General features: G+C 36.1%; 1 protein-coding gene across 2 annotated transcripts in view; it reads left to right on the top strand.

Annotated features, from left to right (window-relative positions):
* Positions 1–26,906, top strand: part of ROCK2 (Rho associated coiled-coil containing protein kinase 2) — a 103,948-nt gene that overhangs the window by 61,210 nt on the left and 15,832 nt on the right. For both annotated transcript variants that reach the window (XM_080584069.1, XM_080584070.1), the window contains exons 4-21: positions 633–770; positions 3,326–3,586; positions 9,092–9,236; positions 13,467–13,605; positions 15,328–15,419; positions 16,256–16,415; positions 17,139–17,202; positions 19,094–19,173; positions 19,461–19,509; positions 20,223–20,358; positions 20,478–20,569; positions 20,824–21,070; positions 21,414–21,520; positions 22,160–22,319; positions 23,414–23,574; positions 23,981–24,165; positions 25,389–25,458; positions 26,777–26,880. In XM_080584069.1, the coding sequence (XP_080440195.1) occupies positions 633–770; positions 3,326–3,586; positions 9,092–9,236; positions 13,467–13,605; positions 15,328–15,419; positions 16,256–16,415; positions 17,139–17,202; positions 19,094–19,173; positions 19,461–19,509; positions 20,223–20,358; positions 20,478–20,569; positions 20,824–21,070; positions 21,414–21,520; positions 22,160–22,319; positions 23,414–23,574; positions 23,981–24,165; positions 25,389–25,458; positions 26,777–26,880 (2,390 nt within the window). The remainder of the gene's footprint in view (positions 1–632; positions 771–3,325; positions 3,587–9,091; positions 9,237–13,466; positions 13,606–15,327; positions 15,420–16,255; positions 16,416–17,138; positions 17,203–19,093; positions 19,174–19,460; positions 19,510–20,222; positions 20,359–20,477; positions 20,570–20,823; positions 21,071–21,413; positions 21,521–22,159; positions 22,320–23,413; positions 23,575–23,980; positions 24,166–25,388; positions 25,459–26,776; positions 26,881–26,906) is intronic.

The raw sequence follows: 26,906 nt of genomic DNA, 5'->3' as shown, positions 1-26,906 counted from the left end.
ATAGAAAAGCATTTTCTTTTTCTTCGGTAAAAATAATTATTTTATTGTTTTTTTCTAGTACTCTGGTGATTTGAAGTAGGCGTATTCACTCCGAAAATGCTAGGAGCAGTCTTGCTCTTTATAGGAAGGTGGTACGTTTCGGATTCTAAGAAAATCTTTTAGCAGTTGCAATTGGATTAAGCAGGCTACTGAAGACAGCTCTCATTTTTACGGTCATAGCCTTAGTAGCAAAGAACATGTGTTTGTGCATCAGTCCATCTTCAGTAAAGCAGCTATCCCAAACAGAGCCTGCAGCCCTGAGGCACGTCCTTCCTGTGGCCCCACAACTTTTCCTCTGGGGTTGCAGCAGCAGCCGCGGGAGTTGGCCAGGCTCTGGCATCTGCTTGGCATCCGTGTTTCTTCCCTACTATGTTTTTTGGAGCAGCTGTCAGGTTTTTCTTTCCAGGTTTGAAAGTTCTCAAGTTCTTACTGTGTAGCAAGTTGGATATATGAAGACCCGGAGGCATCGCATCCCAACAAACAGTTTGCAGTTAGGAGAAATTTGCTATGTTGGTACTCAATTTTTTTATTATTATCATTTTATTTTTACGAGATGTATTGAAAAAGTTGGTTTGCTTCTTTTCAACCAACAGGTTCGCCATAAAATGACACAGAAGGTTTATGCAATGAAGCTACTTAGTAAATTTGAAATGATCAAGAGATCAGATTCAGCCTTTTTCTGGGAAGAAAGAGATATCATGGCCTTCGCCAACAGTCCATGGGTGGTTCAGGTAAGGAAGAAATGTAAGAGTAAAATAATAATATTAAAGCCATAAATCATTCCTAGTCTTGAGCTGGATTTGAATTTACTTCTAAACTCAATGGTTTAGATTCAGATCGTACTTTTTAAAGATGCATGTTTACAGCAATTTCAGTGAGTTTTGTGCATTTGGTTATGTTAGGACGTAGATTAACTTGTATTTTGGTCACTAAAATGCATCATAAAATGGAATTAAACAGAATTTTAAGTATCCAGAATGAACAGAATTAAGTATCCAAATAATTATTGGGAATAACGGAGATAAGAGAAGTTATGGTTCCAGCTAGAAAAAAATCTGTATAGGAATATAGAAACAAATGCCAGCATTACTTCCAGTCTTTCTTGATGATATGGTCAGTTGATCACAAGAAATTAGTATTATGAGTGCCTGAAGATGTTACTGGCCTTTAAGTTGGGATATGCTAGGTGGATGAGTGCACACTCCTGGTGTCCTGCAAGACCGGAGACTGTAACAGTAGTTTGCTTGAAGCTATCCTCTCTCTGGTGGTCAGTTACCACATCTCAGCTCAGAAGCAATATCCTCCTGCTGATGGAGAGTTGACTTCTTCAGCTGTTCTTGAACACTGTTGCTTGCAACTGTCTCATGGTATTCGTTATCATGTTTGTAAAATGGATTATCCTTTTGGGAAGAATTAGTGCTAAATACTGCAATTTGTTATAACTGGTAGACTACACGGATTAATAAAATGTGTAGTGAAAGTATACGTTTAGGGAATGGTATTACTAATATATTTTGTTAAATAATTAATACATTTAAATCCTCTCAGTTACATTGCTGTGCTTCTGTATTTTTAGAAAGTAAAAACAGGCCTTAAGCTCTCCATATATTTTTCATAATATTTTACATCATGCCTGCAAGCAACGTTTCACTTTTTTTTTTCCATTTAGATGTTTTGCTCTTCTGAGCATATTCTGTATTCTTGCCTGTATTCAGGTGAAACACCTAACAGAATAGATGACTTATTTACTACTTTGGTTTTGTTCTAGTGACAAAAGTTGTCTAGAAAGTATTTTTATTTTTTTACAGTTGAACTGAATGATCATGCAGTTGAAAGAAAATGTCTGACTATTATCACAGAAAAGGGTATTGCATGATATTTATATGTGCATGTATATTTGTAAATGTAAAATGTCAACTGTATTATAGCTGCAATTGTGCTTTCTGTGATGGAGTGTATAGGAGCGATATATTTAGCTATTGTGGTCCCGGGGGGTTGGAGCTGGTTTTAAGAAAATGTAGGTCCCGCTCTCTGAGGTAGAAACTGGGACAGATCACACTGCTTCTCTGTGTCTTCTTCATGTGGGGGAAAAAAAAAAAAAGTGAAAGCAGAGCCCTAGATACTGTTGATTTTATGAAATCCCTTGAGAACTATGCTGAAAGTGCTGTATAAAGGCATAGTGTTATTTATCGTTGTGTTAAATTAATGCCTTTAGGTATGGGAATACAGGCCCTGTTTTGGATTTTAATTTAGACTTTAATGATTAAATACATGATCACATTATGTATTGTATATACTATCTGTGTGTGAAAAGTAATACACAGTAAATTTTACTATGAAGGTCCAATCTGTGATAAATTTCCTATCTTTCTGGGTTCCTTGTCCTCCACAGACTCCCTAGTTCTGATTTCTTCCTTTCCATTCATCCTTTTTTTTATTGCCTTTGGACTTTGTGTGAGTAACTTAAAGATGTGAATACTTTTAATTTTTAATGTAAAAGAGCAGTATTCTCTGAGAAAGTGACTTTCAGATACATAGTGATTCTTTTTGCTGTTTTGGGTCATTTTCAGACCCGGTGATTGCTGAGTGAAATTCTATAAAATTTCAGTGCTCTGGGTCTGAAATATGTTTTAAAAAGACTAAACTTACTTTAACTATCATGCCAGTTGGAAACATAGTAGCTGCAATGCATACCAAACAGTTAATTTCAATGTTAAGGATAATTTCTTTACATTGTATTATTGTGTTGTTATTTCTGTTCTGATTTTTTTCTCATTTCAGCATACATGTTGTTTTAGGACAAAATCAGTATTGACAGGTTGTTTTTTGTTTTTTTTTTTATAAATATATATGGAAATGTTACACATATATATGTTTATAGTATCTGAAATTCAGAAAATGTGTAAAATACTCTTCACTATTGAGCTATTTTCAAATCCTTACAAGGTACCCCCTTTCTCAGATTCAATATTTGGCATTTTGATTAGTAGTGATACTTCCAAGAAACATGGAGATTTACATAGTCATACCACTGAAGTAACAGGGAAATCTTTTTTGTTTCCTTAAAACTGAAAGTGAGAGTTTTCAAAGCTCATTAAATTTCAAGTTACTGCAATAATTAGTAGGAAATAGAGATTATTTGAATATATAAAATAAAGTTATTTTACATCCTTGCAAATGTATGCTCAGGCTTAATGCAACTTGAAGTATTCAAGTACTTTATTATTTTTCCCAGCTGTCTCTGAAAAATAATTGCTCCTTTTCCTTTTTTTTTTCTATGTTGCAGCTTTTTTGTGCCTTTCAAGATGACAAATACTTGTATATGGTAATGGAATACATGCCAGGAGGAGATCTCGTAAACCTTATGAGCAATTACGATGTGCCTGAGAAATGGGCCAAGTTCTATACAGCTGAAGTTGTTCTTGCTCTTGATGCAATTCACTCCATGGGCTTGATACACAGAGATGTGAAGCCTGACAACATGCTTTTAGATAAATATGGGCATCTGAAGCTGGCAGACTTTGGCACTTGCATGAAAATGGATGAAGTAAGTATGCAACTGAATAATATATCATCTATAAACTGTAATTCTAAGGATATTTTCTTATGAGTTATAATACCCAAAGGAATACTTATCAAATGGTCCACTTGGTTGGAAAGCTGTTCCTTGTCTCCTAGTTTTAAATACAAGGGTACTTTAAATAGTGTAACATTGTCTATAACAAACTGTTTTGGCACATGGAAGAAGGAAATAAACTTACTTTTTGTTATTTTTGAAAGCATGCGTGTTTATGAATTTCTGAGGTTCATCTTTTTGCCAAATGTCTGAAAAGCTTATGAGACAACTCCTAGTTTCAACATTAGTAACCTTGGAACAGTTCATAAGCTGACAGTTTTCTATAAATGAAATGATTTTATAGGCAATATAACATTCTTATATATATATTTTTTTCTAGGTCTAATTGTTCTCATAGCATCCTCTAGTGGTCATTAAAATGAGGTCACAGTAAGGCAGCAGTGGAATGTGATCTATTGATTAAAATTTATGTTTGCTATTAGTCAAAATGTCATATTTTAGCTGTCTAGATTGTATCATGTGCAGCCAAATACAGTTTTCTAATGAAGTTGCATAAGAATAGCTATTGTATTTTTAACAAGATGCGCTATCTTGTATTATTAAAGGAGACATAGAAATAAAACTATCTTTAATAGTTTGCACAAATCTTCCCTGACAAACAGTGTCAGGCAATTTACATGATACATTCTTCCTATGAAATTAAAACAGATGCTCAAAAACTTGTATGAATGTATCATTTACTTGGGCTTTGAAAGATTTCTATGTTAATGTTGGCAAGGATGATCCTTTCTCAGCTTATTTGCTTTAATGTGTTAGATTCTGTATTATTTAGGTAGTGCTTGGTATAGTTTCTGAAACCTACTTAATTTGCATTTGCATTGTTAAGTTAGTGTCTATCCAGCTGTATTTAGAATTGCTGTCATTTTTTTCCCCCTTCAAGTGACAATATATTACTCTTGAACACATCTGTTTATTGAGATTCAATAGTCTGTTTAGTTTGGCTGATACTGTAGTTGTTATTCCAAAGATGTACAGATTGTTTACCTCCACTTTTCTTATTTAGCTGCCTGTATTGTAGGGGACAGCCTTTATTTTAACTGGAAAAGTCAAAAGTGGTATTTGATCTCTTAATACAGTCTTTAGATTATCCTTCATTTTGAGCCAATTAGACTGTAGGTCTTAAGGAAATCTAATGTTCATCAGAAGAGACAATAGAAAAGCTTCAAAAAGTTCAAAACATTTATCTATAAAAAAGGAAATCACTTATGCTATGTTAGGGAGCCCAGAATTTGTGAGCCTAAGTTGTTTTTTTTTCTTTTTTTTTTTTTTTTTACTTTGTTTTGTTTGTTTTGTCTAAAAGCATGGAATACTAAAATGCGGCTGATCATGCTGTAATGAGAACTGCATGCACAGCTCTTGTGAAGAGCTATAGCAAGCTCCATTTTGGACTGGACATCATCAATGAATCGGTGATCTCTTAAAGAAGTTAATTTTTAACAGGCTACATTTTAAGTTCCTCATGTTTCTCAGACTCAGTGGAATGGCAAAAATATTTTATACAGGAAGCTTTAGAAGTTGAGAGGCTCTGGACTGTCTCCAAATCTTATGCTACTTCTTACAAAACATGAACGCATCCCAGCTGTGTAAATATAATATTGATGTTGGCAGGATGATTTCTAGAAAATATATGCTTACCCAACACTTATTTATTTTTTCTGACTTGCAGTTCTTTTAGCAGTTGTACACATTAGCATCTTCCTTACACTGTTGAGAGCTGAAGAAAACTCTGCTTCAATTTTTGTGAGAGACACAGTTTGGAAGAGAGACTTTTTTGATACTTGCTGTGGAATTGAAATGAGTGTTAAGTTGTCCAGGCCACTCTGGACACTTGCAGCAGAATTCCTCCTTACCAGTATGTGGAAAGAATTGCTAAGTCTCTTAGTGATGTTTTCCAACATGAAAGGAACCGGCCTCTTTCTGTAACTTGGTTGTGATATTTTGTTGTTGTTGGTGTTTTTTTTTAAATCTGCAACAACGTGAATATCTGTAAGTGAATAAAGGATGGAGTTGGCCTCAAAGGTTTAGTAGGAATTGTAATTCCCTTTTGGTACTTAGGTATTGAAAAGAAGCCCAGTGCAGGTTTCACCAGATGCTACTCTTTGGGTTTGCTGTAAGTAATAAACCAGGCAGTAGCATGGTTGACTACTGTAGGTGTTGCAGAGCCAGTAACTGCTAGTGCTGCCTGGCTCAGTACATAGCTCTGGCTTGTGCTAACTGTGCTTTCAGGACAGCACAGGCTTAGAGAATGTCTGTTGAAAAGAGATGTGACTGAAAGAGGAACCATTTATCACTTGGGATTATTGCCTCGGCTCAGATAGTTTAGCTGAAAGAAGAAATGTGCCTCTCCTTAGAACTTGGCTTATTTCACAGAGTAACAGAATGGCTCAGGTTGGAGGGGACCTCTGGAGGTCATCTGGTCGAGCCCTCCTGCTCAGCAGGACACTGATTTCTCCTCGATGCTCCTCCAAGACTCTGCTGGATCCTTCTTGCTTCAGTTTGTTGTCTGCAGCCTGAGGGTAGTATTAACACCTGATCTGCAGTGTCCTAACATATCCGCACCAGCACTCTCCAGCTCTTGTTTGCTGATAAGAAATTCATGAGGGAATGAAAGTCTAATTCTTAGCCTTGGTCCAAGACAGCAACTCATTAGGGTCTGGCTGAGGATGAAACCAGAACTGCTTTGCCTTCAGCAGTGTAATGGTTTGTACGATCGATCCTAGGAAACACAGTAGCCTCACAGCCAAATCTTCACAAGCTGTGAGAACATACTGTCTTGTTGACAACTTCTTTTTTTGGTTGTTTGGTTTTGTGGTGTTTTTTTTAAGCTCTTCACTGCACATCTGTCACATAGCTGCGGGAGCTTCCCTCAAATGGGGTTCCAAGATCCACCCTGATCTTTGGAGGTGGTGAGAAAAGTCTCAGGAAAAATGCCAGCCTGAGACTACTGAGAGGAAGTTTAGTATCAGAACTGCTATAAATAAGTGTGGTGTTCGGCATAAAACAGGGGCTTAGGATTTGAAACACAGGAGTAGCACTTTGTCCAGAGAAAACGGCCCCCTTCAGATCTCCTCTCAGCTGATGAAATACAGAAGGCAGAAGCCATCTCACAGAATGTACAGAATGTCAAGATGTCATGTAGCGCACAGAGAGGACTTCCCTGTTTACTTGGCTTAGATGCCAGAGATGACAGAAGCTGGTCCGACTGTGGTAGTAAGAGTACCCAGTACTTAAAAATACATACAGGACAACACCCAAGTTTCTAGTCAAGTGATAATACATTTTTAGATTTGCTCCTGAGACGGACAGTAGCGAGTTCTGTGGGGAGAAAGAGTAACCAACGCCACGTGGTTAAGAGAAATACAGCCCTCTGAAAACTGATGTTAGCACACAGAGCCCTTTTGTTTTGCCTGGAGAAATATTTTTGTTTGTTTGTTTTGTTCTTTGACATCTTGTCTGAAAACTTAAGGCCTTGTACAGTGGAATTCTTTAGCATCTACAACATCATTGACAAGAAGCTTTCTTGTCGCCACCTGCCAGCCATCAGACTTGGGTAGGGCCGCCTTTTCCTCATAAAACATTAACATGTATAAAATATTAAAAAGTGTTCTTGTTTTGCTGTATTAATTACAGAGGAATGGGAAATAGGGTGTCATTAAGTGCTTAGGTGTCAAGGTGATGCAGCTGATCTTGTGACTGAAGCTGCAGTCCTCAGAGAAGCCTCTCAGCACCGTTGTGGTGACATTATATTTAACGTATCTTCTTACTTGGGGAGGGATTCAGGTGGCTTCAGCCAGGCTTCACCGAGGGAAGGCACAGACATTCCCTTGTTGTAATCTTGCATTTGGGTAAGGAAGGCGTGGACGTGCACCAGTGCTGGAGGCTGTTGCCTCATTACGATGCCGCAGCCCTACTTGCCTGAGTGCTGTTAGAAGCAGAACGACAAAGTAATTGTTCTCGTCTTGTGCCAGATCCGTTTTTGAGTGTTCTTGGCTTTGGATTTCTGGAGCCTTTGGGCTTTAGCTTATTTTCCAGTGCTATTTCCATAATGTCATTTAATGTAAAACGCAATATTTTTCTTTCTCCAAAGAGTGCATTAGCTCCTCTAAAATGAGTTGCTTCATTTTCTTAGCCCAGGATGATCAAGTGGTATGCTTTTATCTGGCTCATTGTGCAGGAAACAGAAGTAAGCCTGCTCTTCATTCTGGAACTGAGAAATTAAACTTCCTTTACATTTTAGCTTCAGCATAGAGTTGTAGAGGAAGATAAGCATTTACAAGGAAGAGGTCTTCAGTACTCCTTAAGTCTCTGCAGTATTAGTGTTTTGGCCTACTGGTTCATGACTTTCCAGGATCCTGTTTTCGTACATAAATAAAATTTCCTGGCAGTTTGTATTATATGTGAAAAGAAATACTCTCATTTGGTATTTAATTTTTCTGCATATAGATAGTTCCAAAAGCAAAATTGATTCTTTTCATTTATTTAGATATGGATTTTGGCTTCAGTTGTTCCTACTGATACTCTGTATTAACATTCAGCCAAAGGTGATGGCTGTATTAATATTCAGCCAAAAGTGATGGCAAAATGCACAGAGAACTTTGTAAGGTAACTTAGAAAAGACTCGAGGCTGAGTGACATAGTAAAAGATGAATGTATTTTTGGTACTTCTTTAGCTTCATCCAGGATTTTATTTCATTCATCCATCTGGTTTCTCTGGCATGAATGCAATGAATTTCATTAAAGGAAATAAGTCTTGTAAGTTTGAACCAGCATGCTGGCAGATCTGCTGATATTTCTGCATTACTTAGCGCCTGCATTTGTAGTCTGTCAGTGTGAAGCAAAGAGGATAAAGAGTCACTCCATTAGTACAACTAAGTTAATATGTTAATAAAAATCACTTAGTTATATTTTACTTTATTTTTCTTAAAACTTGGCTGTTCTTTAAACATAGCTTTAACTTTTAACTTTTTTCTAAGTAAAAAAAAAGACGTGGCCATAAGAATTTACCTATAAGTTGCTGAATTGTTTGATTTACACAAAAATGTTACGTACCTGCTTTGTAGGGCCTAACTAAGCTAATCAAAATTATTCAGAAACTTGTCCTTGAATTTAGTGAGGTAAGGAGCGGTCCAATATAGCATGTGTTTGTTCATATTGAAAACGAGTAAAATCACAAAATTTTTCAATTTTTGAGATATGTTTAATAAGGAGAGGAGGGCAGGTTATCAGGATTTGTCATTCCAATCCGTATTGCTTTTGGAGTAAAAATAGAAGCTTTCAAACGTGTACCTCAAACCAAGTGTTACGGGTTATATTTTTTTAATATGTTATCCTGGTTAACTAATACGCTACTGCAGTTTTGTGTGAAGACTCAGCAGTATGTCTAATGGAGCTGTTTGACTTGCTGCTGTTGCACAGACAGGCATGGTGCGCTGTGACACGGCTGTTGGAACCCCCGACTACATATCCCCCGAAGTCTTGAAATCGCAAGGGGGCGATGGCTATTACGGACGGGAATGTGACTGGTGGTCTGTAGGAGTTTTCCTTTTTGAGATGCTAGTTGGTAAGTAGCAATTTCTTTCTGCTAATAACATTGGCATTTAGTCTTTACTGTGCCTTCACATGTGCTTTGTTGCCAGGGGGCTGGTTGTGCGTCATTATCTCACGGCTTCTGACTTCTGCCTGGTGCGGTTGTTTCATTCCTGTTCCCTGGGCTTTCTGTCACTCTTCTGCGGCAACAGCTGTTTGGGTGCTTGCACAGCGATTAGTTCCCTGACTTGGTTCAGCTTAAAACTAATTCTTAGGATAGTTTTTGACTTGGATCAGCTACCCCACAATCTCAATAAATGCTTGTCCCATTTTTGGGGCAGCATTGAGATGTCAGGGATGCAGAGATGGGAAAAGAGTGGGAAGGGCAAGACTTGTTTGGTTTGTTTGATTGTTTTCATGGTTGCTTTATTTTGTTTTGTTTGTATTTGGTTTGGTTTGTTTCTTCCCTCCTCTCCCAGCAATTGCTTCTGTTATGTCAAAATGACTGTGGAAGTATAGCTTAATTCTTTCTTTTGTGCTTGGGTCAGGATTTTCCAATAAAGTAAACTGGACTGCTATGGCAACTAACATAGAATATAATCTGTTAAAGAGATGAGTCATCTGTGATTTAAAATACACTGAAGATCAGTATTATAGTTTGATTATAGAAGGATGGAATTGAGCATATAATTACTCAAAATTCAAATCAGCATGTTCTGGGAATGTTGCAGATCTGATGTTTCTGGCATCCTGAGCCAGGAAAGACACTTCAGTGTATGCTGCTATTGAAATCTCCATGCCTTTGGGAATTAAGGCATTCTGATGTACAAAAAGTATATTTTGTAATTATCAATCTCATAAACAATTTTAGCGATAAATAGAATTCTTCAGTTATTAGAATACTGGACATAGCTGCTCAGAAATGTTTTCTCAGAACTTCATTTTTTGCTGTATCTAAGAGGATGCTCACCTTTTCATCCCTCTAATGAAAACATTTTTTGATGTGAAAGTGAAGAAGTACACTTTTTACAGAAGCTTGGTTATGTAAAGGATCCTATACATGCTTAGGACAAAAATCCATCTGCATTTCACTGCATCATCGTGGCTTTATTCCAGGCTTTCAGTATGGGTCATTTAATTTTAAAGGGTTTATTTGGTGTAGTTTTTCATAAAGTTTGGAGTTGTGTGTTGAAAAATTCCTAACATTTCACAGGTCTCATGTATTTTTCCTACCAAAGGCCATCTTGTTATAATATTTGAACCTACACTATTTTTACTACTTTTTTTTTCTTTAGTATTCAACATCATTTTTTATTGTGTATATTCTAGACTGGAATCTTTGGTTTTGTTAAGGCTATGATTTTTAGACGCTTTTTCTGATGGGAGTTAAGTCATGGCTTTGTTTCTGTTTTGGTTTTAGCCACGTCATACTGCTAGATGTGATTAACACTGTACCCTTTCTGCTGAACTCTCTCTCTTCATTCTTTGCGCTTCTCATGTCGTCCCCCCCCCCCCTTTTTTCATTTAATCTGAGCCTCTCTCTGCCTCTGAAGAGGATATGTGATTTACTATCTATGCAGTCTTTTTGAAATGTTAAAACCTGCTTCACCTTTATACTGAAAATTACAGGGCCTGGTTATGCCCTGTAATTTGTTTGTTTATTTGTTGTTCTACAGTCATCATCTTATTCCAACCTCAGTTGTATTTCCTGTCTACCAGCACCAACATGATTTTCTTCAGTGGCTCTGTTTACAAACACAGTATTTGAGGCTCATGTGAGATCCATTTGACAGTGCTCAGATCAAGATGCTGCTTCTCTTAGATAACCTTTTAATTTTCTTGGTTCTTGTATTTGAACTATTCAAGACAGATCTTCTACTCCCACGTGCGTATTGTTATGAAACAGGCACCTATAAGATGGCTTGGAGTGTTTGATAGTGGCTAGCTGACGTTTGAAACCCTTATCACTTTTCTTATCATAGAATCAGAATCATTAAGGTTGGAAAAGACCTCCAAGATCATCTGGTCCAGCCATCCCCCTACCACCAACATCACCCACTAAACCATGTCCCCAAGCACCACGTCCAACCTTTCCTTAAACACCCCCAGGGACGGTGACTCCACCACCTCCCTGGGCAACCCCTTCCAATTTTAACCACTTTTTCTAAGAAGTTTCTCCTGATCAGCACCATCTCCCACAGCAAGGTACACCATTTGTTGAGTCATGTAAGATGGATGAATTGGAGATGAAATGGAGAAGACTGCTTCTTAGATCTGTGGTAAGGATGAGCAAAATGATGCTGGGTGTACTCAGTATCTGCCTCCTTTGCCACCAAGGGGCCTCCTGTGATGTCACCTGCCATCTACTGTGAGGGTCACCCTATAAAAAGGGCTGCCCTGTGTCTGGCAACATCTTGCCAAGATTCTCGCTCCTGCGGTTCAAGGAGACTTGGAGTAGGCAGGGTGCAGAGAAGTCAGGCAGGTACTGCCAGCCTTTGAGCGATGCATTGCAAAAGCCAAAGGATGGATGTAATGTTCCGTCTGGGATGGAAGAGAAAATCTCAAGAAGTGAGATTTGGACACCTCAGTGGCCAACCCCCATGTAAGCGTCCAAGGCTGGATGAAATGGTGCGGCTGGGGAGGAAGAGGAAATCCACCCAAGAACTGGATTACCTCGACGGCCAACCCCCCCGTAAGCGTCAAAAGGTGGATGATGCAGAATTGGAATTGGACCCACTGACAAAGTATTTGCTGACCATCAGGGCGTGGGTCGACATTAACAAAATGATGGCAGTTTGGGGCAGATAGCCACCAACAGTGTTGGCGGAAGGAATCAGAGCTCAGCCTGAGAAGACCAATGTCCAGGCCACAGGCAGATGCCCGCCAACAGACTTGGCACAGACCATCATGGCGCAGCCTGAGAACAACATCCAGGCCACAGGCAGACACCCACCAATAAAGTTGGTGCAGACCGCCATGGTGACGCGTGAGGCCGATGTCCAGCCCAAGAACAAGCACCCATGAAGAAAATGGGGGCAGACCATCAAGGCACAGCCTGAGGAGGCCGATGTCCAGCCAGGGACGGACTGGGGGAATGACTGTGGATTTACCACCCGTGGGAAGCGGGGGTACCTTCCTGCAGCTGGCCCCTGCTTGCCTTTCGCTTACCACCAATAAAAGACCTGTGAACTTCCGAGTGTTGCTTGAGTCCTCCTTTCCTGTCCTGCGCTGAGCCCCCAGGATTTTGACCGTTGAAAAGTTCTTTTTTTTCACCCCAGTAACAGTACCTAACATAAAAGAATTTTAGCATTAGCATTTCAATTCTGAAGTAGCATTGTCAAGAGACAGTTGACAATCGTTTTTAAAAGCCTTTGTGGACTTTCACACTTGTTTAATTATTTATTGTTAATTAATTTTAATTAATAAGCCATTAATTATTCACCTCCTCCGTTAGGCCTGTGGATTGGTTGTGAAAAGGGATTTCTGTAAAAGTTGCGGCCTCTTGGTTACTGACCCAAACCATTTATATATGCAGGATGTTGTCAGTGAACTTCAATGTCACATACCTTTCTTGATACTGATTCTTCTTCAGTTGTCCCAGTTTTACCTTTCTAAGTTTACGTGTGCAAAGAAACTAAAATTAACTAAACCTTACACTGCAAGCTTCTGGGTGAGAAAGGGCTGAATTTTAAAAGCTGCCTGCCCATGTTAATATGGGCACCCAAGCCGATATAATTTGTCTGTCAGCAAGATTTGAGAATCTGGGTTTGGTGGTGCCGTAACGTGCTCTGAAGGCTCCTGATCAGAACTGCCTTGCCCCAGGCTCACCTGCCCCTGGATAGGGGCTGGGAGAGCAGTGGTGGAGTCTCTTCAAGGAATGTGCCTCAGCAAATCCTTGCTGAGTTTTCCTCCCTTACACCCTTGGAAGTGCTTGAAGAGCGGCTTACATGTGGGTGTCATCCATCACGTAAATTAGAAAGCACAGCGACACTATTCAGGTAGAACAAAAGATGCAAGTCATTGGGCAAAAGTTTGGTAGTGATATGTCATACAGAGAATGGTTTAATGTGTAACAGGCATTTTGAAAAAGGAATATTCTAGCAGGATATGCTATTTTGTACCTTGTACTCCTTTTTTCTCTCTTAAATGTAAAGGCAATTTCAGGCTAAACTGCTTGTAGACTTTACATCTCTTTTTTTGTCTTCTTCAACTTACATGACTTGAACACGCCTGAAAATCAGTCAATTTGCTATTTTATTTTCAGGCGATACTCCTTTTTATGCAGACTCCTTAGTAGGAACATACAGTAAAATTATGGATCATAAGAACTCATTACATTTCCCAGATGATGTGGAAATCTCTAAGCACGCAAAGAACCTCATCTGTGCCTTTTTAACTGACAGGTAGGTGTATGTATTATTTTGGTACTGTTTCTATTTTAGATGGTATTAGCACATGTACATTGTAAAAATGAATTCCTTCGATTGCTTTTCCTAACTTATGTTCAAATCTCTTCTGCAAAATCATCTGCGCTCTAGTTTTTCTTTTGGGGTGTTTTCCAGGTGCTCCATTTTATTTCTGTGAGTAGTTCTGATGGCTCATGCTACAACATAATTTGTGCTGAACAAATCCTCCCAGCTGTTGTGTGGTGTAAAACACAGCAACAAACCTGTAAGGTTGGAAGTAATTTTTAAGCCCCTAAAGGCAGGGGGACCAAATTGTTGTGCTCAGTGACTAAGTGGATGTTGCTTATAAAAAATGAAAACATGCTTTTATGAAGATAAGCATACATTTACCTAGTTTGTTCATTTTTTCATAGAACGTTTGAACTTTTTTTCATTTACCTTATGGTACTAATTGATAAGTGTAGCTAGCAAACAAAGAGGATGTTGTTCTGGCTATAAATTAATCATAGAGATCTCCCTTGGTAGAGCTGAGCTCTACTTATTGATATTAGCTGTGTAAGCTTGTTCTTGACCTGAATATTTAAATTTTTAGTGTTAGAAAGCACAGATTATGTTAAATTTCTTTGATTTAAAAGAACAACGCTGTAGGTCCAAAGTTAACTATGTGTTGATAATGCCTTTTTATGCTTTCCGGTGATCACCCAAATTTGACTTGTAGATAATCTAGCTTATAGAGAATGAGGGATTAGTAAAAATAAATGCAGAAATGCATTGTCTTATAATGTTTTTTTGCATTCAAAGAGAATTGTTTGTTCTGCCGAGCAGGATCCCACTTGCTCAGGAAAGATAGGCGTTAAGTGTTTCAAACCAGTAGCTGCAGGGTGGAGAGAAAATAGGGGTAGAATTTAATCATGCGAATGCTGCGAGGTGTACTTCCACTACGTGTGTCCGTCTTCCTGTTTATATTTAATGCAGTGCTCGGGCGACTTATTTGAAACAGATGCCTTCTTTCTGTATGCGTGATAACTGCTGAGGCACTTAAAGGGACAAGAAGAAATAAGCATCTACCCCGTGATTTATTAGTTGTGTTACACGCATCGGTTTTATGTTCTGTTCCTGCAGATCATTTTAAGGGAAACTTCTCTTGGTCAAACTGGAAGTTTCTTGTTGAACTTTAGGTTTGCTTCATTGTAAATATCAGCAAAAGATGTGTCAGGGTTAGTTATGGGACAGAGGATGGAATTCTTAAAATATTTATTTCAGTTCAGCTTTGAATAACTGTTCTGTGCAGTAAGTTAGACCTTCCTGCACTCGAGTCTTAAGGTTTGTCATGTGGTTTGGCAGACACCGGACTTCAGCAATTTTTTTTCCCCCAGGGTGTTGGGTTTTGTTTTTGTTTTTAGTTTCTTCTTATTTTTTGCCTCAGTGCTCTCTCTCTCGCTTTACTCCCCACGTGGCAGACTCCAACTTCTGGACGTTTTAGCAGTCGCAGGCAGTGGATATTAAGAAACCAAGTACATTTTATATAAGAAACTACAGATCTGTGGTTGGTGGTTTTTTGGTTTTCTTTTTTTCTTTTATTTGACTATTAATGCGGTTTACAGGGACAGCCTTTACAGAAAGTTGCTTTGCTGCTTATGAGCAAGTCAGAATTTAAAAACAAAGCAAAACAAAGTGCAGTTTTTCCTAATGTGAATTTGCCTTCTTTGCTATGTTTAGGGATGTGCGACTTGGGAGAAATGGGGTAGAAGAAATAAAGCATCACCCTTTCTTTAAGAGTGATCAGTGGAACTGGGACAACATTCGAGAGAGTAAGTAAATTAGTTTAAAAGTAAGCTTTTTTTTTTTAAGTATTTGCATAAGGCTACTGTTCAGTAATAGCATATATGAAAAACTTTAGGCTCTATAAATTCAGCAAATCTTTTCTGTTATCAGGACAGATAACAACTTACAGATAACTTTCTTATTTATCATTTGTATTATAAAAACTGTATCAGTAAGAGATAATAAATACACGTTTTTCCCACTGAAATTATTCTCACATTTATCATGTTTGAATTTATAGATTTCTGTAGATTTGAACGGCAAAACTGGATGTTTTAGAAATCTTGGCAGAATGAATGCTTATTAGGTTCTATTTTTGTGACTTTTGTTATTGTTGTTCTGATGGGTTTTTGTTTTATTTTATTCATTTTTTAACCTTTTAACCCTTTTTTTTTTTAATCTGTAATTAAGACTAGCTATAAGAGTGGTCTTGTTGGTTTTACTGCTTTTCACTGAAAGTATTGAGAACTTGATAGCTTTAGGCAGAAAAACAAGTACTTCTGTTCCTGTGCTTGATCATAACTTCTAAAGTATTTACTGAAGTTTCTTAAAATGGTGATTGTATTTAGTGTTCCATTCTAAAATGTGCTTACTTTAGCAAATACATTTTGAGCCTTAGATATTCCATATATTAAGCAAATAATGAAAAAATACTTTTCCTTAGGGGAAAAAAATCTTCACAGTAATATTTACAGTTCTACTGCATGTTTAATAGATATTTAACTAGCGTGACAACTTACATTGTATGCTTCTTAATATTAGAGAGATACCAGTATATGCAAAGTGGCTGGAGTAAAGTTGATCTTTTCTCCCCTTTCTGTAGCTGCTGCTCCTGTTGTTCCTGAGCTTAGCAGTGATATAGACAGCAGTAATTTTGATGACATTGAGGATGACAAGGGAGACGTGGAAACCTTTCCAATCCCCAAAGCCTTCGTGGGAAACCAGCTGCCTTTTATAGGATTTACCTACTATAGAGACAATTTGTATGTGAGAATTTAATATGCATTTTTAGAAGTACACCTGCAGATTTTTCTTCTATCCTATCCCCCCCTTTATTTTTACCCTAGATACATAATTTATTCATTGCTTTATTTCATTTGTGTCCAATTGTGAAGATACAAAATGCAGAATTTAAGTAGAATTTAACAATTGTGGCTACCTTGATAATTCTGTTTAAATAAATAATATTTTTATATACATAAAAATTTATAGTCTCTTTGAAAATCTGGTTTTGGGTTTAAAATACTAGATTTTAAAACACTAGATTTGTAATTTAGCTCTAAAATAATTTTGTATTAGTAGAATTAGAAAAAAGTTTACGCAAAATAATAGCTTGCTAAGGCATCACTTGCCCCCCCCTTTGCCTTTATTTTGCATTGTTAGTCGTATTCAGTGTGTTTGAATAGTCACTAAATAATTGTGAGTATTAATTAAAAAATAAGCTGTTACGGATTTGGAAGTGTCTTCAATGTTGTACTTCACTTAAGAAAAGATTCAAATTAGAGAGATTCAAATTAGAAAAGATTCAAATTAGAAAAGATTCAAATTAGAAAGCTCTTACCGAGGTAAAACAAGCTTCATTCTGAGAATAGCCTAGGTCAAATTAAGACTTGAGAGAAGTGATTAAAATGCCTTGATTGGTGAGGTTGCCAGAGTTGTTGAAAACTCGAATAAGAGCAGGAGGGATTTGTTTTTGTTTTTGACAGGTTGCTAAGTGACTCCTCTCAATCTTGCAGAGAAAATGAATCGGTGCAATCTAGTAAAAATGAGGTTAGTGCCTTTTTTGTAAGTATTAATGAATGGTTAACTAATTTGGTTAAGTCTGTTAAGAAAAAGCAAAGTCAAAACCGGTGTCAAGAACCGGTGTTGGGGGGGGTGCCTTTTAGTTTTTTAATGCTCATTGATAAAAACTATGTTTTCTGTCTACAGGACAGCAAGGAGGTAGGTGAGTGTATTATTTGAATTATGAAAGGAAGCAAATCATTCCCACATGATTTGTGTGGACACGATTTATCATGAAATACCGTAAATGTTTATTCACCAGTTTGTTAACAGTAAAGCAATTATGTTTTGAAATAGTTTATGAATGAGTTGTTATATTCAAGTGTTAAGGCACTCCTGTGTGAAGATGAATGAATACAGATTTTTCTTGACTTCTTTTGGAATCCAGAATTTGTTTTGAAAACAAATGTGTAAGGCTCTGTTTGCTCCAAACAGCATTACTCTTGGAAAGGTTGTGATTCGTGGCTGCACACTGTCTGTGATTCATGACAGATTTATCCAGAGTTTGGAAGTGTAAATTGTCACCTACATTGATAAAGGAATGTTTATGAGCATAAATCTTTCTCTCAGTTGAAGTGAGTGTCTGAAGCACGTTTATCCATTTTTTTGAAGATCGCCAACTGAATTTAAATATGCAGATGACAGGAGAATGCTACAGATTTTTTCATGTAACAAACTTACTTCATTATACTACTTAAACATTTGTATTATTCAAGTGTAGCTAGTTTATGGTTAACATTTGTTAAAGCTTACTTAATTGTTAAACTTTGAAAAGGAGTTGTAAAGGAAATGCATTACGTATTGGGCAGCATAAATTTAAGCGCAAATATTTATGGGACTCCACTTCTTTCCTTCCTGTCATTAGTGAACAGAATAATAGTTTTAGTTTCCTGTTTAATACGAAATGCAACTGTTTAAAATACAGAGTGCCATGTTCATGATACTTGCTTTATATGGGGATAGTAAATGTAGTTGGTAAAACTTTGCATTTCATTCTGACAACTTTTTTAATTTTTATTTTTTCAAGCAGTGAGTCTTGGGTTTTGATGTCTTTTTAAGTGTCCCTGTTACGGTAATCTTATAATTGTAACAATTACAAAGTATTTTAGAAAACCACATTTTTACATTTTATGTTTAGGGGTTGGAGGAGGAAGAGAAAGGGAGGAAAAGAAATTAATTGGAAAGCCTGAAGACATGGGTCAATTTTAAAAGCTCATTATAATTATAATCCTTTTTATTTATTTATTTATTTATTTATTTATTTTTACTTGACTCACAATATCTTTTTAATATTTTATTGAGGAAAAGCAAACATTCCCAAATTTCAAAAGTGTTTCTTCTGCGTGTGCTAGATGGAAAAAATATTCTGAATATGTGACATCATTGAGCATGTTTAGTGTTTTCTGAATATTGTCTGATATTCTCTGAATATTGTCCAATATAGTTATGTACCCACCTTTTTATTTTATGATTTATATTTTACCTAGAAAAGACTATCCCAAATATTCTGCTCCAGCAGGCCTCTAGACAGAGAAAAAGGAGAGCAATTGGCCAGCAGACACATTCTTTGCCCGTAGAAATTTTATGACTCTCAGTCTGTGGCACATCACTCTATGATAGTTAGCTTTAATATAGCATGTAGGAAATTCTGTTACTACACATCGGTATTTTAAAAATTATCAAGATTAATAACTTGTACAGATGAGAAATAGAAATGCAATAATCTTCTGGTGATGGTTTAAAAAAAACAAGACACAAAAAACACATAATGGTAGATTGAATTCATTTTCTTTGCTTTCACTTTTTTTGTTATTAAACTGTTTTACACTGTGATTCCAATCTTATATAATGGCCATGCTTATTTTCACATTTTGCTCAGTTTCAGAAAAAAATAAGCAAGTTAGAAGAACAGCTCAGTAATGAATTACAAGCCAAAGATGAACTAGAACAGAAGTACAGGTGAGATTATTTTGAAATATTTGATATGTTCATAAAGAAGTGTTATTACACCTTTTGTTTTTGAATGATTAAAAGCTTAAAAGTTCTTGCTACTCCCATGGCTACTTTTTTTTTTTCCTTATCTCTCCATAAGAATCTCTCTATTGTTTGAGTGATTTCCCCAGCCGTCAAAATTTCATGTGATTGCTGAAAATAGGGTAGCTTACATAAAATTAATGAGACATATCCAAACAGTCTAATTATTGTGTGATCAGTAAGGTTTAAAAATATTTTTCAAATTCCTTCAGGTCTACTAATACTCGGTTAGAGAAGATAGTGAAAGAGCTAGATGAAGAGGTAAGTTATTTCTTATTGGAATTAGAACTTGAGCGTTTTTATGTGTTACTTTTTTTTTTCCTTAGGAACCAGAAAATTACCTTTGAGTAGCTGTATATTTATGGCAAGTAACACCAGCTGATTTCCTGATATTCACAAGCATTACATTGTTGCCTTTCCTGAAAGATTTTCATTATGACTTCTCTAATCTCCTTATCTTCAGAATCTCCAAATTTTTAATTTGGAGGATAACATAATATAAATACCCCATATACAATTCTAGTAATTGTATTTGAAAGTGAGATTGATGTTGATAGAAAAGGAAGCCCATTCTTTGCAGCATTTTTTGTACCTGTCCGAACTGTGTCAGTAAAAGGTCCTTATTTTGCCCAGCTTTGCATCTTAATGCTACTGCAAATTTACTTAATGTACTGTTCATTCAGGTGAATGTTGAGATCTTCCAGTACATGTATGTTTCTGTGCTTCATGATGCTAACAGATTACAATATTCATTGAAGTCAAGCCATCATACAGTCTTAAATGGTAAAAGCTCCTGGCTGTAGTTATTCTGGGCTGTATTTGAACATGTGCTCTGATATGCTGTGTTTGCAGTAAGCAAATGGAACGTGTCTTTCTCCACTCTGAACTAAACTGAATGCATGAGCTGTTCTTTATCACTTGAAAAATGTCAGGATTCTGTATGTAATTAGTGTGGTTTTTTTTAATGTGTCCAGATAACTTCAAGGAAGAATGTAGAGTCTGCAGTCAGACAGCTAGAAAGAGAGAAGGCTCTTCTTCAGCATAAGAATACAGAATACCAGAGAAAAGCAGAACATGAAGCAGATAAGAAACGCAATTTAGAAAATGAGGGTATGTTGAACAATGTTTGAAGGGTTATATTTTGATGTGGCTTTTTAAAAGATAAAATAAATGAGTTATAAAGTTTTTTCACTACATTGATTAACAATTTTGAATTGTTTTTGTTCCAGTTAACAGTTTGAAAGACCAGCTTGAAGATTTAAAAAAGAGGAATCAGAACTCTCAAATATCCAATGAGAAAATCAATCAACTACAAAGACAGGCATGCCAACTTTTTATATGTTTATTTTAAAATAGTAGCTTTTAGAAGTTCAGATTGTATTAGTAGTGGTGGGAGTTAAAATGTGTAATGAAGTTTTAAAAGCCATTCTTTTTTTTCATGTTCTTGTGTTCAAAAATAATCTTAAAAAATACCACTTCTTATTTCTTTAATCTGTTAAGTGTAATAATCTGTAATAGCACTGGTAGATGTTAACATTTTAATTGTTTCTGAAGTATGTTTTTATCAATCCTTAGTTGGATGAAGCCAATTCTTTGCTGCGATCAGAGTCTGATACTGCAACCAGGTTAAGGAAGAACCAGACAGAAAGTACAAAGCAAATCCAGCAGCTGGAAGCTAATAATCGAGAACTTCAGGATAAGAACTGTCTGCTGGAGAATGCTAAACTCAAACTAGAGAAGGACTTTCTCAATCTTCAGTCAGCTCTGGAATCAGAAAGGAGAGATCGAAGTCATGGATCAGAGATCATCAGTGATTTACAAGGTATTACGGCAACTGTTAAGCTTTCTTCTAGTTTCAGAAGTAAAAATAGGTTTTGTGATGTTATTTGAGCTTCAAATTGTGACTAGATTAGTTTGCTGTGACTAGATTAGTATGCTGTTTTATACAGTGTTATTTAAGTGAGGACACAGTAAAGTGAACATGAGCAAGGATATATATAAGATAAGAATGCATGTTATTGATAACTTCTAAAATCACCCTGAAGGGAGCTCTTCTTAATAGTCAGAACTGGAAGCTGTTACGTTTGAAATGTTTGTTTAAGTAGATACAGTACATTCTTTTTCCAAATGCTGCCCAGCCTCATAGATGTTTTGTTCATTTTTAGGTCGAATATCTAGCCTGGAGGAAGAAGTGAAAAATGGAAAGAGTGCATTAGCCAAACTGGAAATGGAGAAGAGGCAATTGCAGGAAAAGCTCACAGATTTAGAGAAGGTAACAGCACTTCTAAGTAAACTTTGGTATTACATTCTTATTTAATTTTAAAATTTGTGTATTTGTTAATTGAGACATGGGACAAAGTTTGTGAAAAAAATACAAGTTGTTTTCAGTGTCACTTTTTTGTTGTTGTTATTGCAATTTGAAAAGTGGGGAAAAAAGACACCGTTTTCCAATATATTGTATTTCTGAAGTACGTAATAATGCACTCCAATGTATAGCTTAGAAGTGCAGAAATAACATGTCATTTCTGGTGCAAAATCTGACCTTTTTTGAACTGTCAGTATTGCCAAAAATAAAAAAGGTTTCAGCTAATATTTTTTCATATTTTTTTATTGAAGCATAAGTATTCAAACAATTCTTCAATAAATGTAATTTTTGAACTCTTTTCACAAAACACTGTTTTTTAAGGCTCTAATTCTATAACTTTTTGCAACTGGTAATGTCAATGTGAACTTCTAGAGCACGTTATCACCAGAAAAACAGTTGATGAAATGTATTCTTAGTACCTTAGGGTCTGTGTTGTTTCTTCTGCTGTTAGCTTACTTCCAAGTAGGATGTTACTGTTGTCCAAAATTTTGTATTTAACCTGATGTATTTAAATTTTATTTTAATGTATTTTTTTTTCTTTAACAGGAAAAGAGCAACATGGAAATAGATATGACATACAAATTCAAAGTTATGCAGCAGAACCTTGAACAAGAGGAAGCTGAGCATAAAGCCACAAAAGCACGACTAGCAGACAAAAATAAGATTTATGAATCTATAGAGGAAGCAAAATCTGAAGCCATGAAAGGTATTTATTTGACATTACAGTTTGACTTAAGTATAAATTATAGAATGTAGGTAATATAATCTTTTAGTGTTACTGGGAACTTAAATGTAGTGTGTTTTTTTTTTCTTTCAGTTCTTCTGTTCTTTTTTTAAACACAATTAGCATCGTAAAGCAGTTTTAAAAATCAGTTGTAATCTCTCTGTCTGCTTTGCTAGGTTGAAGACAGTTAGTTGCTGAGTAAAGCAGGCTCTCTGTTGCTGACATCACTAATTCATTTTCTGTGCTAGGGTATTCTGAACTAATTTTTCTTAAATCTTTCAAACAGTTCTAGTAATATAAACTTTCAAGAGCTTATCTACGTAGTCAAATTTCTTATGGTCTTCCTAAATAGAATATGTCAGCAGTGTAACAACTTAAATAGGTTACTAGATAGCGTTAAAAACAGTAAAGCCTTTGGTAGGCTTCCATCGTCACCATGCGTATTCTGGTGTCTCCTGACAATTGAAATCTCTCAGAGAGAGGGGAGTTAGCAAACAACTCCAGAAGATGGCTCTTATTTTTTAATTGAATTGCTTATCTCTATTGCAACGGATTAAAAAGCAACCTATGTATCTTATCATTCCAATTGCAGAGCATTCACAAAAATTTTGAGCTTGCAGATGTTTCAAAAAAGCACAAACAATGCAGTGGTAATGTATGAGTCACTTGGTCTATCAGTTTCCTGAACAGCTTCAACTTCTTAATTGATTTCAGATTATTATTGTCAAAGCAATGCTTCATAGATTGATACAAAATATTTCTTTAAAAAGTAACCGCCCTTTTATCCATTCCAGATGTGTTGCAGATAAGCTAGAAGTTATCTTGAAACTCAGAAGTAGGAAATAGGTCTCAGGCAGAAATACTTGCAAAGCATCCTCTTGGATGCTTTTTCATGGTTTACTGTGAAAATTTTAATGAATTACTTTTCAGCAATCTTTCTCTTCAGTGTTAAAAGAACAAACATTTTATTTGTTGTTAATAAGGGATAGACCTCCTCCTTCCTCCCACCTCCTTCTCACTCTTGAAACCCTCTGAAATGTTGACTGCTTTACATTGATATTAAATCTCCTTCACAGAAATGGAGAAGAAACTTTTGGAAGAGAGAGCTTTAAAGCAAAAAGTAGAAAATCGTTTGTTAGAAGCTGAAAAGCAACGTTCCATGTTGGACTGTGATCTCAAACAATCACAACAGAAAATAAACGAACTCCTTAGGCAAAAGGATATACTAAATGAAGATGTACGTAACAATGACAAAAGAATTCTCAGCTGGAACCTTGTTTTAAATGTCTTCATATTTTCTCTGTTATATCTGTATTTAGGGATGTATTTGAAAGTAAATGGTAGCAATTTTTACTTCTTTGTATTTGGATTTAAATTTTGCTTTCTGTAGTTTCACTTTTCTGAAGTATTCTGGCATTTTTGATCTTAAAAAGTTTTTCTTCTGGAATGTAAAATGCTAAGAGATGGACATGGAAAAATAACTTATTTATTCTGTACTAATAACTTCATTCAAGAAATAGATTTGTCTATCAAAAGATGTGTGCAAGTTGCACAAAAGTGTAGAAAGAGTTAATAAGAAACACTGTTTAAATGTTATTTCCCTATGTAGATTTGTAAAACTCACATTTCTGTTTATTTTTTAGGTAAAAAACCTGACATTAAAAATAGAGCAAGAAACACAAAAGCGTTGTCTCACTCAAAATGACCTCAAGATGCAAACACAACAGGTCAATACCTTAAAAATGTCAGAGAAGCAGCTAAAACAGGAGAATAACCATCTTCAGGAAATCAAATTAAGTCTGGAAAAACAAAATAATGAACTCCGCAAGTAAGCAGAGCTGCTCAGTCTATTTTTTAAAGTAATGCTGATTTTTAATTTTCTTTTTGCAAAAGCTGAGAGCCACGTTAATTTTAAAGATTTTTACACAGAATATGCTATTCCATAATGCAAAACTTAATTGTTTAATATAATTTATAGCGACTCTAGCCTTAGTGATTGAGCAATGTATAGATTTACCATAGTAAATGTTTGCTTCCCTGAAGACCTATAATCAGAAACAAAAGGTGTAAAGGAAAAGAAAAATCTTAAACACAGGAGCGTGAAGAGTTGAGAAACATTTATTTAGGAGAATACTTAGGAAATTTTCTTTTAAACAACTGAGAGCTTCAGTAAAGAGGAAAGGTGCTGTCATTATGAGTCTAGGAGAGGTCATTAGAGTTGGACAGTAATGCTAATACAGAGGTGTGAAGTGTAACCATTGGAAATAGCCTGTGCTAAGGGAGTTTAATCACACGTAGTAGGCCTTCGAATAGGAGTTATGCTAGCAATTCTTCTTCAAGTGCTTACAAGCAATTATTGCAACTGAAAATAAATAAATATTAAGGTTTTCTCACACAAAGAACATTCTTGTGACAGAAAAGACAAGTTTAATATGTAGATCAGGTGTGTTTTATTCTTTGCTCTTTTAGACTTCTGATGATGTACCTTGTGCTTTTTCTTTTCTGTGAGCAAGATGCAGTTACTCACCTGGAAGACTATATATGATGATTGCTATAACATAAAATAATGGTGGAAGTCTTTTCTACTACATTACTGTTCTTTGTTATGTGACTAAGTGACTTTCTGAGTTGTTTTAAAAGATGAATTCAAGAAACGATGCCTGACAAAGAATAAAGGCATTCTCAGAGTCTGAGCTCTAGCAAACAAGAAACAAAACAGTCTGTCAGATCAGATCAGTGATGTTTTACATGGAAATAAGATTCTGTCAGTGGCTGTTTGCTTTATCAGTGTGTCTTAGTGGTTAAACTGTCAGACTGTTGTAGTTAGTAAGTGAGCAGTGTTAAACTGATGTCTCATTAGTGTAGTGTTCTGAGCTGCACAGGTGAAAATGAGAAAAAGTCTGGTACCCGAAGGAAGTGTCAAGTTTAACTGCAGATTATACTTTGATCTAGACAGACTGAGGATGTTAAGAGTGTAAATGAACTCCTTTCTGTTTACTTGTTTGGAATATCTTCATATCTTTTATTTAAAGGTATTATATTCCTTCCTAGGGAACGTCAAGATGCAGATGGACAAATGAAAGAGCTTCAAGACCAACTTGAAGCTGAACAGTATTTCTCGGTATGCTTGATGCTTCTTTATTTTTATACTAATATGTTTAGGTGTAATGTTAGCTTTTCTTCTTCCTCCTCAGCCGTGAGGCATTTCACTGCTCAAATCTTAGGCTAGTTCTTTTCCTTCTGTCTGTCTTCAGTCTTGTCTGCAGCCCTGTTACCACTCTTTGCTCTTGATCACTGAGCAGTGTAAAAGTGGTTGCGTTAAGAAATGTAACAGCTTTGGAAGGGAGTCCCAAGCACAGTTTTTAGTGGGAGGTAGTCAAGCAGCTTTTTCCTTCTTTTCCACAGTGTAAATGATTTTCTGCATGTTTCAAGCATTTTGTATTTAGCATCTGTTCCATGCTGCAAGGGAGAAAAAAGCTGTATTCTCAGAATCATATGGCATTATGAAATGTGCATTTAAGGCTTTGAAGGAAATTTCTGCATTATAGTTACACTTGGCAGAGACCTTTTGAGAGTTTTTGCTTCAGTGTGATAGGTACAACAGAGTAAATAGGTACTGTTCGTAGAAATCATCACTATCATATGAAGGTTAACTTATATTAATAGTGCACAGCCAGCCACAACGGAAAGGCCAGAGAACTTGCTTGAAAATTAAAGGAAACTTATGCTTCTACTGTGGTCTTTATGTTAGTGAGGAAAAGGACTAACTGATCAAAAAGCTGTACATCTCAAAGGAGACAGAATGGGAGAGTTGAGGTCAGTTGACTGCTGTGGATGGGCCAGAGAGAGAATTCTGAGGGAGTTGTCTAACAAGTCCTGCGCTAAATCCACTTGCACTTTATCTGTTTTCAGTCATTCTTAGTGCACAGAGCAGTGTAATTTTTCTTTCATTTCCTCTGTATCTCTAGGTTTGTACCCCTTTAAGAAAAAATCTAAATTTCAAATACTTTTCTAATCTATTTTTCTCTTACTCCTTTATGCCTTTTTCCTCTTGGGCTGTCATGTTGCTTTCATACATTTTTATGGTTAGAGTCCAAGCTCAACCTAATCTACCTCTGACAGGGATTTAAAATAGTAGAGAAAAGAAAATTCACATTGTGAGTCCTACGCACAGTATGCTTGCAAGCATATAAAATGTATCTCATACATCCATTCACAAATAACACAAGTTTAATACAAAACAAAACAAAAAATCTTAAATGAAGACATATTCGGGAATGATGATGACCTTTAGTTAAATTTAGAGAAAGCATTGCACTGCTGTACTTGAACTGATTATAGAGCTGTATACTACATCATCTTATATCATCACATCATTTTTGTGTACCTTCAAGCTAGAATATGGAAGTCACGTCCTTTTTTCCTACTTTAAATTCTAGACTCTGTATAAGACACAAGTTCGAGAACTTAAAGAAGAATGTGAAGAAAAGACGAAACTTTGTAAAGAAATACAGCAAAAGATACAAGAGTTACAGGATGAGAGGTAGATTTTACTAGTGCTATTAATAC

This window comes from Anser brachyrhynchus (genome assembly GCF_964034855.1).
Source record: "Anser brachyrhynchus genome assembly, chromosome: 3".
Taxonomy (NCBI): domain Eukaryota; kingdom Metazoa; phylum Chordata; class Aves; order Anseriformes; family Anatidae; genus Anser; species Anser brachyrhynchus.
The sequence above is the reverse complement of the archived record's forward strand: the minus strand, read 5'-3'. Positions and strand labels throughout refer to the sequence as shown.